We start from the raw sequence: 13,190 nt of genomic DNA, 5'->3' as shown, positions 1-13,190 counted from the left end.
CTCACTGTAATGTACACCCCACCTTTGTAGCAGCATCATTCACAATGACCAAAATGTGGAAACAACCCAAGTTTCCATTAATGGATGAATGGGTAAACAAAACGTGGTATGTATGTACAATGGAATATTACTTAGCCTTAAAAAAGGATGAAGTTCCGATACATACTGTAACATGGATAAACCTTGAAGACATTGCACTAAGTGGAAAAAGTCAGCCCCAGAAGGACAGACATTGTGTGGTTCTAGTTATCTGAGTGACCTGAAAGAGTTAAATCTACAGAAACCAGAAGTAGAATAGGGATCGCCAGGGCCTGGGGGGAGGCAGGAGTGGGGAGCTGCTTAAAGGGGGCAGAGTTTCAGTTTGGGGTGATGAAAAAGTTCTGGAGATGGACCATGGTGATGATTACACAGCGATATGAATGTATTTGATGCCACTGAACTGTACACTTAAAAATGGCTAAAAGGTAAATTATATATTATGTATATTTCACAAGAAAAAATACAGTGCTTATGTGATGCTGATGGGGGAAGTTGCTTTTGCTTTTTGTAAATCCATGAAAGAGAAGAAGCCATGCTAAGGGGTCTGGAGGTAACAGCAGGTCACAAAAGGTGTGAATTCCTTTGCTCTGCAGTGGAAATTAGAGGAGACTTGTGCTTACTAGGGCCTCTGTGGAATCTGAACGAACAGGAGGTGCCCGGGAGCTGGGCAGAACTGAGGGTGTGCTGGGAACTGTGAGAAACAGGAGGGTGTTTTCCTATTATCCTTGTGTTTGTCACAGCAGGGCACAAGGAGCTTCACGTGCGGCCGAGCGAGCTCAGTCGGGTTTGCAGAATAAATGAATGAGGGAAGCTGGGGGGTGTTTCACACTTTGTTAACGACCTCCTATTCTAACTTGGAAGCTGCTGCAGTGTGCACGCGATGGGCTCACTGGTACGCACTTACATCAGGTAGCCTGTTCATCTGATGGGTGCGTGTGGCTTTGCTGTTTTTTGGGGGGTGCACAGGCTAGTCCCTGGCAACACCGGAGCACGGAAGTTCTGTCACGGCCTTTTGTGTTTGTGGAGATGTGGTCTCAACAGAAGTTGTTCTGAGCAGTGGAGCGGGTTTCCAGAGCTCTAGGATCTGGTCCACACACTGCCAGTGAGTAAGGTGCCTGCCCCTCAACATGATGGCAATGGCTCACCCAGACTACAGCTCACGAGCCCTTAAGCCACGTGGACGCGAAACTCTGTCTTGTGTGGCACACAGTTCACCCCCTGGGGTGACTACGGTGCTGGCGGGTGGAACCAGATGAAGGAAAGTCAACACGTGACTGGTCAGGTAATGGTACGTAAGGGCCCATGGAGGAGACAGGAGAGCCAGCAAAACTCCACAGCGACCCACTCAAGGGATCACTCGAAAAAAGAAAGAATATGCTGAGAAGAGGTCATCAGTCACAGAAGGACAGAAAAGGTGCCTGCAAGGTGGATGTTGGCACTTGCTGCCCAGGGCAACCACCTACTGCGAATATTCGCAGTCTCCGCCGCAGGGTGTCCCCGGGAGAGAGCTGGTGTGGAAGGTTAGTGTGACTCTTTCCGGCAAACCAAACCCATCGGCGTCCCTGATGGGTTAAATATCCTCGTAGCCTTTGTTCCGACGGCAAGTTCATCAAACAAAGTTCTGACTCCTGCGTCTTTTGCTTGCATGGAGAGCGTTTGCCGATGGCATGGATTTCCCATTTTTTCCGTTCCCCTTGACTGTGGTGATCTATCATGGAAAATCAATAGAGCGGTTTCCAATGCACGTTTGATGCCTGCGTAGCGTTCGAGGCCAGGTGTGCTAATGTTACTCACAGATAGGTTTCTGAGCCTTGCGACAAATACTGTTTTCATTGACAATTCATGGTGGCCGTTTCGGTGCCGTTCTCAGCCTCTGTGCATTTCAATTGGGAAGAATCAGTCTCTTGGGATCTGATCATTGTGGGCGCCCCCAAAGAGCTTCTGGATCTTCAAAGAGGAGGGTAAGTTTCTTCCGTCCAGCCTTTTCCTCAGGCTGGTAGCCTGCAAATCTTTCCCCCTGGACTGGGCTGATAGCAGATGCACGTGTATCTGGGGGGCTGGCAGTCTTGGACTGAAATACCCCACCTTCTGGAAGAAATCTTTCCATTTAAAAATGTTACACATTGTGCACTGTTCTCTAACAGGTCCATTTCATATCAGTGTTATCTGCCACACAGTGTTATCCTTCTGCTAACCTTTAGGTAAACGTGGTGCTGCTGTGGTGCTCAAAGACAGGTAGTGCTTTCCCGTGGCTCTGGGTGGGTGAGGGCAGGGCTGTGCCCTCAGGGAGGCTGGTGTGCACGTGAGAAGCCCTGCCTCACGCCCCGCTTCACATCTGCAGTTACGTGGTCTTTGAATTTCATTGTAATTTCAGGTTTGATTGCTTTAGTTCTGTTCTTTGACGGATTGGCTCCTTTTGGGGTGAATGTCTGCTGATTTCTGAGTTGCACTTGTAGAACTGTCAGCACTCCTCACCTTTCCTTCCTACCAACCTCCTCATCTCCGCCGACAACCTCCTCATCTCTGCGGACTCCCACACAAGACCTGCTGCCGCCTGGGGGACTGGGGACACTAACCCCTGCTCTGGGGCTCCTGGGGAAGGGGTCTTTGTCCTCAGTTTTAGGTAAGATCATATCCAGGTTGTGTGTGTTTTCTTTTGCTATTCTGTATGTTTTGTCTGCCTTTTATGATTTAACAAAACCATCCTGCTGCCATGCTTTTAGCATCGGAAATCCCAGTATCTTTCAAAACAAGAATGTTGCCGAAAATTTAGCTCTTCATTTCTAGCATCCACACCATCTGTTTTTTCATTATTTCCGGTAGAACGGCAGCATCTGAACGTGGGGATCTGGAGCGAAGCTGTCTGCTGCCAGCTGGTGTGCAGTTCTGGCAGAAAGGCTTGGCGTGTATGTCGCTGGCTCTGCATGATTTGGGTCTCAAACGAGACCGAGAAAAACTGACTTGTCCTTCCTGTTTCAGGGGTTGATCTAGAGAGTTAAGCCCCTGCTGAGACGGTCCTGTGACAATGGTTTCTCTCTATAACGGGTCTCACGGACGGGCCACCTTTCCCAGAAACTGACCAACTAGCAGACCTCATGCCAGGCAATGGCTTCGCAGAGAGGAACAGCAGGCGACAAGGCCCTGCGGTGGGCTGGAGCCTGGATGTCGGGAGCCGTGCTGAGGCCAGCGAGCTCAGAGAAGAGGAAGCCAGGTCCAAGGACAGTAAGAGATGAGGATGGAGGGGACAGGTCAGGTCATCTACAGTATGGGTCAGGACTTTGATTTTTGCCCTGAGAGAACTGGTATCCATTGAAAGTTTCTGAGTGGGGCAGCAGTGGGCTGATCTCCTGTTTTAAGCGGACCATGTTGGGATGAGCTGGACAGGGAGGGCAGGAACAGAGCGATGAGTCAGGGGACACCCCCAAAAGCCCACTGACACCCCCCAGAACCTGCTGAATTGGTCAGGGAAACGAGCAGCAGTTAGTTTACGGGCTGATTCTGGTCTGTGATGGATCCTTCAAAAGCTGGATTCCAACTACCAGAGCCCAAAACTGCCAGAGCTCTTCACTGCTTACCCAGAAGCAGGCTGGCACAGAGAAGCAGGTGGAAAACCGCTCCAAGGTCAAGTGCATGGAACAGCCAGCTGCCCTGCTTCTTGGCACAGCTTTCCCATAAAGGATTCTCGTGTTTTCGTTGCTGGAGGTTTGTGGTTCCTTCCTATAACTGCTTTTAAAAAAAACCACACAGCCTGTGTTTCCCTTCGCACTTTCCTTACCAAAATAGCAAGTGACTGACTACGTTTATGCAGGAGCCTGGCCTATTGTAACAATTCATTTAAAGCTTATAGGCGCCGAAACAGCTCTTTCATGCACTAGATTGGATCCTGCCACAGAAAAGGGACATTAGTGGAAAAAACGAGTGAAATCTGAATAAAGTCTGCAGTTCAGTTAATAGTGTGGTCCCAGTACTAACCAGTGAGTTCAGATACACTACGGGCAGCGTGGCAAACACAAGATGTTACGATTAGAAGGAACAGGGTGAAAGGTGTGTGTCAGCTTTCTTTACTTTGTTTGCAACTCTTCTGTACATTTAAAATTGTTCCAAAATAAAAGAGTAACAAACAAAAGCCACCGTCAAAGGGAAAAGAAAAACACCGGTGAAAAGTTGGAGTTTTTTTCAGCGATCACACGGTCCGTAGAAATATGCTGCACATTTAGTCATTTTTATCCACCGCTGAGAAGCAGGTGGTTATTACCGAGTATAAAGTTAGAAGACGGTCTGCCCTGTTCATCATTTCACTTGGATTAAGCCGCGTTCCAAACACTTCACTTGCCTTCTGCGTTCAGTGTCCAGGCATCACTTCTGCCCTCAGGGACCTGGTCTGCTTGGGAGGGAAACAGATACGTTTCGTGACGGTTTACCAGTCCACACCCCGGTGTGTGTGGGTCTCCCCCCTCCCTCCTGCCGTCACTCTTGCCAAGTCCCACCCCTGCACTGAGCAGATGTAACTGGGTGTAACTGGCCCTTGAACTATTTACCCATTTTCTTCTTTCCCTGTACCTGAAATATGACCTTCCTTTGTCTGCTGTTCTGAAGATTTGGAGAAAGAAACTTGCCATTATATTAGAAAAAAAGAAAAAAAGTCCTGTCTTCTCAGTGTCTGATTGTTTAGACCGAGAACAATGATCTTAAGTGTCCCCAGGGCACAGGCAAACCACATAAAGATGTGAGGCTGGCAGGAGTAAGGATGAAGACACTGGTGTCGCCCACCAGCCGCCAGACGGTCCGTACTGTGCTTTTTCCTGGGAAGTTGTGTCTTTTTCCAGAGCCTTAGGGAAGTTTGGAATCTGTTTCCAAGCAAGACGTTTTATAAATGGGGGTTATGGTTTAGTCAGGTAATGTGGGAAGATGGGACCAGTTGCAGTTTAGGTAGTAACCAGGTTGGAATAAATGATGTTTCCACATAGGGCAGAGAAAAGGTTGATGAGATTTTAATCCAGCCATGAATCCCACGGTGACGCCGGGAGATTCTGGGGACTAAGGCGGGCCTGTTTCAAAGTCAGAAAGATGCCAGACATCACATCCAAAAAACCCAAGGAAGAAACTCACCTGCTGATTGGGTAACAAATTCTTAAATGTCTTACAATGCATTTGACTAAGAAAGGTCTACTTTAAATTTCTGCTGCTGTAAATTAAGCCCCTGGTAGATAATGAAAATGAATAGGAACAAAATAATATTTCTAATAGTCTAGGGACACTTTAATGACATGTTTAAGATGCAAAGAATTAGACCAAGTTGCTCACTGACTTAAGCACCCAGGATCGGGACCACGTGCACACAGAAGAACATTAGGAGGTGGGGCGTGTAGTGGGGGCCTTGGCTCTCCCCTTCATGCCCAAGGTCCCAGGTCAGGTAGAGAACGACATCTCTTTGGACCTCTCAGCAAAACAAGCAGCGCCCAGGTAAGCTGCTGAACGCGTTTTCTGCGGGGAGGGGGACAGCTCACCCAGGATCGCTGCCCTAGCGCACGGGCCTCTCCTCCCATGCCCAGGGGCAACCTGTTTCCAAAGCTTAGGCGAGCCACAGACAGGACCCAGGCAAACGCATGTCCTCTCACCACGACAAAGCCAAGGACAACGACCATGAGAAGGCCCCTCCACGATGTGAGACAGTCGGCTCCCTGTTTCCCAAAGCCCCGAGCGCTGGGATGGCGTTAGCATCCCGCCCCACCCCCAGCGCCCGCGTTTCCCCCATAGCCGCCTGCTACAAGCAAAAATCCTGCTAAAAAGATAAACCCGCTCTCTCCAATTTTGGTCCGTGCTCTAGCACACTCTTTCCTAAGGCGAAAAGGCCACAGTAACGGGAACGAACGGAACTGAACCCGGCACAAACGTCCTTTATCTGCTCACATATAGATGTTCAATTTGGAAACTGGGGCTTTTCAGTTCGTCCCATTTTACATCATGAAATGAAATCCAAAAAGATGCGCTCAGAGGGAAGGAAAGGTTAGTGCTGGTGTAAGGAACCCATGTGGTCCCGCACGTGCCACAGTTCCGGGTATTCAGCAAAAGTGCATCTTCCTGATTCTGCGTCCCACCTGGTTAGGAAAACGGCCACGCCCCGCGGCACCTGGTCCTTGCACCTGCCAATGGCAACAAGGCTACGTGCGCAGGGCAGCCAGCGATTTTAGCGTGGACATGGGGTCACGCTTAGACACACAGTTGCACGACAGCTGTTTTCAATTTCACGAATCTCACATAAAAATATTTTCCAGGTGTATTTTTAAAAAAGTCAGTTGGGGGGTGGTCCACGGGGGCCAAGAGTTCTCGGGGCGAGCTGAATGCCCCTCCCCATCAATCCCCCCAGAGGCCAGACATACATTTACCAGAGACACAAAGCTGGCCTCCTTGCCCAAGGGCAAGGGAGCGGAAGGTTCCTGAACGCCCCCCCCGCCCCCCCACCCCGCCCCCAGCGGGCCGGCCGCGCCCTCCTCACCTCCCCCCAGGCCGCGGGCGGGGGCTCCACCGGAGGGTAGTACTTGGGCACGTCCCAGGCCACGGCCGCCATGAACCACTTGAAGTCCTTGCACTGGAGCTGTCTGCGCAGCTCCTTCTGGGCCGAAAGGTCCCCGGTGGACAGGTGCCGGTACTCGGGGCGCCGCTGGTAGACGAACTCGGCGAACTCGTCCATCCAGGTCTCCGCCACCCGCTTCAGGTTCTGTGCACGGAAAGGAGACTCAGTTACCGGCCTGCGCACGGGAAGGGAAATTTCAGGTGCCCTCGAAATTGAGAAAAGACAAAGAAAGAAGGCAGTTAGCCTCAGGCAGCTCTGTCCTGACTCCGCACACCGGCCAGTGGTGTGCTGTGACTTCCCGAGGCCTGGCACACACTGCTGCCTCAGGCTTGGGGTTCAGCTGCCAGTTAGGTAAGTAATTTATCGGGGGTGGGGGTGGGGGGTAAAGAAAAGCCCAGCTCACCATCTGTCGACTTCCTCACCCCTCCTGTTATTTCCTGATTACAAATGCTTTATTTTTCACACAGAACTACAGGAGTTGGAATTGGAGGTAAATGAGGTTGCTCTGAGGCACCAAATGGCTTAAGCCGTTTCAAGCAACAGTTAGGGATCTCGGAAAGCAGTGGACGAACACGCTGTTAGTGTTCTCTGCCGTGATGGGGCGGGACCCCAGCGTTGCTACATTCAGGACCTTGTGCTCTGAGGAGACTCTGTGCAGCACGGAGGCCCGGCGGAGTATAGTCCTTCCCTGCGCAGTGAAGGAGGGGAAGGAAGCGCCAGGTGGCCAGGCTGCTCTGCGGACGGTTCCGTGGGGTGAGGAGGCCGAGGGTTGAAGACCGGAGATTAGCTCGTTCCTGAGGGGCGGGGAGTGTGGGGCGCTCAGGGTAGGGCGCTCGGCGCCTTGGCCGGGTTTGAAATTGAGCAAGTAACTGACATACTATCCTCGTCAGATTCTGCACCTGAAGAAGGTACACCTGGTGATAAGTACCTACATCGATGGGGGGGTCGTGGGATTTAGTAAGTACCCTGCACCAGGGGCTTAGCATAGTACTGGGCACACAGTAGGTTTCTATGACGTTTAGAGCTATTATAACCAGTAGAACCATACTAGTGCAGCGGCGGGAACCGGGGCTCCTGCGTTGGGCTTGGGCGCCGGGGGCTGACTTGTGCCCCGGGGTCTGTGAGAAGGGCTGTGGCCGAGTGCCGTGGTCACTGCGCCGTGCCCGGTGGTGGAGAGAGAACTGCCTTGCCTGGAGGACATCCGTTCTGACGGCCCAGCTGTGGCCCACCTTCACAGGCGGGTGTCTCACAGGTCCTGGTTCTGGTTCTTCTGTGTTCAAATTCCTTATTTTTTTTCTTTTTTCTTTTTAATTGAAGTATAGTTGATTAACAATGTTGTGTTTCTGGTGTTCAGCATGGTGATTGATTTATACACGCACACACACATATATATTTATTCCTTTTCATATTCTTTTTCATTATAGGCCACTAAAAGGTATTGAATGTAGTTCCCTGTGCTACACAGGACCTTGTCGTTTATCTATTTTGTATATAGTAGTTAACAGCCGCAAATCCCAAACTCCCAATTTATCGCTCCCCACCTCCTCTCCCTGCTGGTTACCACCAGTTGGTTTTCTACCTCTGTGAGTCTGTTTCTGTTTTGTAAACAAGTTTATCAGAGTCCTTATTTTAAGTGCCCCATTGGTGTGAACATGGCCCCTTTCCAGCTTTGCACTGGATAAAGGAATGGCCCGAAGCTCTTATAAGACCAAGACATAAGTGACTACAGTAAAAACCAGTGATGTTTAGGAAAATCGCGTTATCTTAAACATGGGTACAGAGTCCTAAATAGGGCCTGAAACCATGCTTCAAGGTCAGCTGGATTTGAAGACAGTCTCCAGATACCCGATTCCTGATGGAATTGTACCGTTTTCTTGTCTTCCCACAACCCCTCCAACAGTGTCCCTGGGGGGCCTCCCTCCTGTCTGACTTCATCCCCACCCCCATCCTCCATGGGCTCCTTGGTTAGCACGAGTGGGGCTCAGTATCCAGCAAGATGCAGAAAAGACGGTGCTGTGAGGCTGCTCTGACTTCCCAGCTGCCTCCGGGTTTCTTCCTTTCTAAGGTTCCTTGCATGAGTGTGAGAACTGCCCTCTGAGGGATCATCCTCTGCCATCCTGGTGCTGCCTGACATCCCATTGGCATCGCCTGACGCTCACACCTTCCACCCGTCTGACTCCAGGTGACTCTGACCGATGATCCGAGTTGATGTTGTTGTGTAAATCGCCCAGCCCTTGCCCAGACTCTAAGCTGCCTGATTTGTTCCGGGAAGGAAAAGGAAACGTGATGTTTGGAGCTCTGTCCTGGCATCAAGCATGTCACATCCCAGTGTGAGTCTTCAGTATCAACGTACCATTTATCCCTCATTACAATAAACGTGCTGGATGGAATGCATTCTACTTTCGTGTGTCCTTGGACAGACCATTTTAATGATTAGCAACAAGGCTCAAAGGTAGAATGGGAAAAAATGAATCGATAACATTAAAACTTTATTTATATTCAAATTAGATTTGGGGTTGTAGTTTCAACCTTTATCCTAAACTCCAATTATCATGTAAAGTGAAAATATTTAATTTTCACCTGCTTTGTGCTTCTCTAATAAACAAAAATGAATAAAGGCAAAAAAAAAAAATAACAAAAAAGCAGAGGTGAAGAGGTAAATTACCCAGGAATAATGAGAGTGATTCATTAAGCCGAGACATGCCTTAAAAATTCTGATAGCTTGCAAGAAAGATTCGTTGCAAAGAAATCTATTTTGACTTTGGTAAATAAGCACTTTTAGACTGTAAATGCCATGAAGTTAGAAGTAGGCTTTTGTTTTTGTTTTTGTTTTTCAATTAAAAGGCCCAAGCACATGTGTGTGCTCATCTGGGCAGACTGACTTTTGAGTTAATAAAAGATTGTTTATAAAATGAATGTGAACAAACTCCTAGTGTGGGCATGTATCTATTGATAAAGGCACTGAAATAGAAACAGTATTTTCAAAAGCACTGTTGCTAGAGGGTACATATGTGTTGCTTTGGGTTTTTCAAATAGAAATAGGAATTATTGTGAAAACTCAAAGAAGAACTGACCAGTGCAGATGCATTCAATTGGAAATGTCTGGAAGGGTTATGTTGCGTGTTTGTAGAATAAGGAACACAGCTAAGTGGAAGGGGCAGGAAGGGGCAGGCTGGAAGACGGTCGGCACCGTCAGGGCAGCTGCAGTGCAGCGAACCTGGGAGCCAGGCGGGTGGCTTTGGAATGATCACGTCCTTGTCAGATTGAAATACTTGGTTGTACGTTAGGTTTGCTGATTCCCCAAACACTCCGAAGAACGCAGCAGGATCACAGACACATTCCACGGATAATGTCAAAGCGTCGAGCCTTTTTGCGAGCCTTTTTGGGGGTAGCTTTTCTACAGCTGGGAACAGAGAACCAGCACACTACTTGCAAACACGAATTGCCAGTGTCACTCCAGCAATGAGTGTCGTGTAAACATTTAGACATACGTACAAATCCTGACTGTCCTCTCGTGTTCCGAGGACTCGGCAGACATCCTCCAGTATAGAAGCTCTGTTCTCTGGAATTTCCCGCCAGGAGGAAACTTTCTTTTTTATTATTATTATAGTCGAGGAATAGTCGTCACTCCTGGCAGAGCCCAGGTGAGTGGCCAGATAATGCCATTCTGAAGGCGCTGTTCCGGGAATAAACGCACTGTGTGAATTTGCCCCTGTCGTTATGAATTAGCACTTAGTTTGGGGAAGTATCATGAGCTGTTGCAAGAAGCATTTCATTGGTCTTCCACAGGCTGTAGAGGAGATTTACCTGCTGCAGGAGGCAGAATAATCAATCCACTTTTGAGTTCATTGGAGTATTTACGGAGGAGCACGTATGTACACAGTCACATACATGGAGGCAACAGGAAGAGAGCAGTGTTTCTCTCGCTTAGACGCCCATTGCTGGGCACACGTGGACAGAATCGGGAAACTGAGACACCCCGATACCATCTCTTGCTCCAGATGGTGACAAAGAGAAAAGTAAGCCAGTGTGAGCTGGCCCATCTCTCCTGAGGTTCAGTGACCGTTGGTGATGGTGCTAAGATGTCCTGAACAGTGGTTACGAAGAGGGAAGAGGAGAATATGGACACACAGGCCTTCTCTCCCAAACAATCAGAGGTTGGCTATGAAGCTTGTCTTAGATGTGCGGAGCTGGGGTTCCTGTTTTATGAGATTTAAATGAAATTGCCTCAACCCCAAAGGACACATGCCTGCCTGCCGACCTTGAGTTGTGTGGCTTCCGAGGGGTGTGGGTTCACATCCTGCACTTTGGTGTCCTGCCTGGGCTCGCCCGCCGCCCTAGTTGGGCAGAGCTGAGCTGGGCCCACCCTGCTGCCCCCCACCTCCCAGACACGGCTCAGGTACTTGGGCGAGGCCGGGACCTGGAAGAGGTGAGGTCAGTGGCAGAGACGGAGCTGACAACAGTGAGATGGAAGCTCTGAGTTCTTCCATGTTCTTCAACCCCACAGAAAATTTCATCCGGGACTAAATTTCCCCCCTGTCCTCTGGCCTCCTGCCATGTGCTGTCCTAAAAATTTCCCTCTTGTGTCTCCTTTGTAAGGCTGTACATTCCATCCCCCTTTTCATGACAGGCAAGTCAGCTTCCTCACTGTCTGTCTCCGATTATCCTGTCCAAGCACTGAGGCCTTTCCTTCCCATAGCAACATGTCCTCTCCTGGCGTTTTGCTAAACAGAGGTAATTCCCCTGGAAGAAACTGACTTGGGTGTTTTTTTTTTTTTTAATTGAAGTGTAGTTGATTTACAATGTTGTGTTTGTTTCTGGTGCACAGCATAGTGATTCAGTTATATAATTATATAGGTTATTGCGAGCTATTGAATATAGTTCCCTGTGCTATACAGTAGGACCTTGTTGTTTATCTATTTTATATGTAATATTGTGTATCTGTTAATCCCAAACTCCTAATTTATCCCACCATCCCCCTTCCCCTTTGGTAACCATAAATTTGTTTTCTTTTTTCTTTCTTCCTTTCTTTCTTTCTAGCTTAGTTTAGTTTAAGTAATTAAATAAATAGATGCATTTTCTGGGTGTACAATGTTGTATTAGTTTCTGGTGTACAGCACAGTGATTCAGTTTTTTTCCTACTGTTTTTCATACTTTCATACAAAACACATTTTTCTCATGCTCCTTTTCATTACAAGTTACTGCAAGCTACTGAATATTCCCTGTGCTACACAGCGGGAGCTTGTTCTTTGTCTCTTCTGTACATAGGAGTTTGTATCAGCCAATCCCAAACTCCCAGTTTATCCCTCCCTCCCTCCTCCCCGCCCCTGTAACCATACGTTTGTTTTCTATGTCTGTGAGTCTCTTTCTGTTTTGTCAGTAAGTTGGTTTGTGTCATTTTTTTTAGGTTCCACATATAAGTGATATCATATGATGTTTGCCTTTCTCCATCTGACCTACTTCACTTCTTAGTATGAGAACCTCCAGGTCCATCCACGTTGCTGCAAATGGCATTGTTTCATTCTTTTTTGTGAATAGCCAGCTCTTGAATTAGGCCCACCGGACTCTCTTTGGTGTAGCGGTGGCCCTCTGTTGAAGGGGTTCCGCAAGAGGTCCCTCACCGCCCTCTTCAGCTTCATTCTGCTGCGTGACACTGAGTGGGAGATCTGCCCTGTTCACTGCTGCTCCTTGTTAGCCAGACAAGGAGGCCTCCAGACCGAGATGCCCCTAATGCCTTGGTGGCCTCTGTGAGCAAACCAAAACACAGCCTTTAGCAAATGCCTCCAGGGAGCAAGCTCAAACGCTAGGGCCAGCCGGTCCCAGACACCCCGCCAGCTTCGGTCACTTCCTTTCTTGGCTCCTGCTCTTTCTCTACCGCGTGTAAGTGTCTCCCCAGCTCCTGGGGGGGGGGGGTGTGTTGGTGGGGGGGGGCACCCTAACCACGTCCCATCTGGCACTGCCTCGTTCAAATCAAGTTTTGCTCACATGAACTCTTAAAAATTTTAATTTGTCTCAGTTTATCTTCTTACATAGGGAACCTCCTTATGCTGCTGAAACATTTATCCGAAATTCAGATTTAACTGGGCGCCCTGTACTTGCTTAAATCTGGCAGCCCTACCCTGTTATCTATAATATGCATGTAGCATGTGTTCCATGAGTGTTTTAAAACTCATTACGTGGCTAGCGTATCTCGATGCTATTGCCAATATGTACTCAGTGCTTTGCTTCTGTGGAAATGACTCCAGAGAAGCTTCAAGCTCTCTGCAGAGAAGCCTGCTATGACACACGGTCGATCTGAACACGCTCCCCAAATGCACTGTTTTCCTGTTGTGAACCAGTGCAGTCCTGCTGGCCCTCTGTCCATGAAGCAGGCAGCGGGCAGCAGCTGGCTTCAGATAATAGCAGTGCTAATTGGTGGCTGGAGGTGAGGGCTCAGCACGGCTGGAGTGGACCACGTAGGGCTCACTGTTAACCTCAGTCTGAAAAGCAGCAGATGGAGCCTCTGTCTCTGCACAGCCGGGCTGGGCTCCATCCCGGCTCCGAGCGGGGAACAAAGGAGGCGGGGTGAGGATGGGGA

General features: G+C 49.0%; 1 protein-coding gene across 4 annotated transcripts in view; it reads right to left on the bottom strand.

Moving 5' to 3' along the window:
• Positions 1-13,190, bottom strand: part of GALNTL6 (polypeptide N-acetylgalactosaminyltransferase like 6) — an 803,528-nt gene that overhangs the window by 36,652 nt on the left and 753,686 nt on the right. For all 4 annotated transcript variants that reach the window (XM_032470884.1, XM_032470880.1, XM_032470881.1 and 1 more), the window contains one exon: positions 6,536-6,757. In XM_032470884.1, coding sequence (XP_032326775.1) covers positions 6,536-6,757 — 222 coding nt within the window. The remainder of the gene's footprint in view (positions 1-6,535; positions 6,758-13,190) is intronic.

The sequence above is a fragment of the Camelus ferus genome, chromosome 31, assembly GCF_009834535.1.
Source record: "Camelus ferus isolate YT-003-E chromosome 31, BCGSAC_Cfer_1.0, whole genome shotgun sequence".
NCBI lineage: Eukaryota > Metazoa > Chordata > Mammalia > Artiodactyla > Camelidae > Camelus > Camelus ferus.
This window is presented reverse-complemented; position numbering and strand designations above follow the sequence as displayed.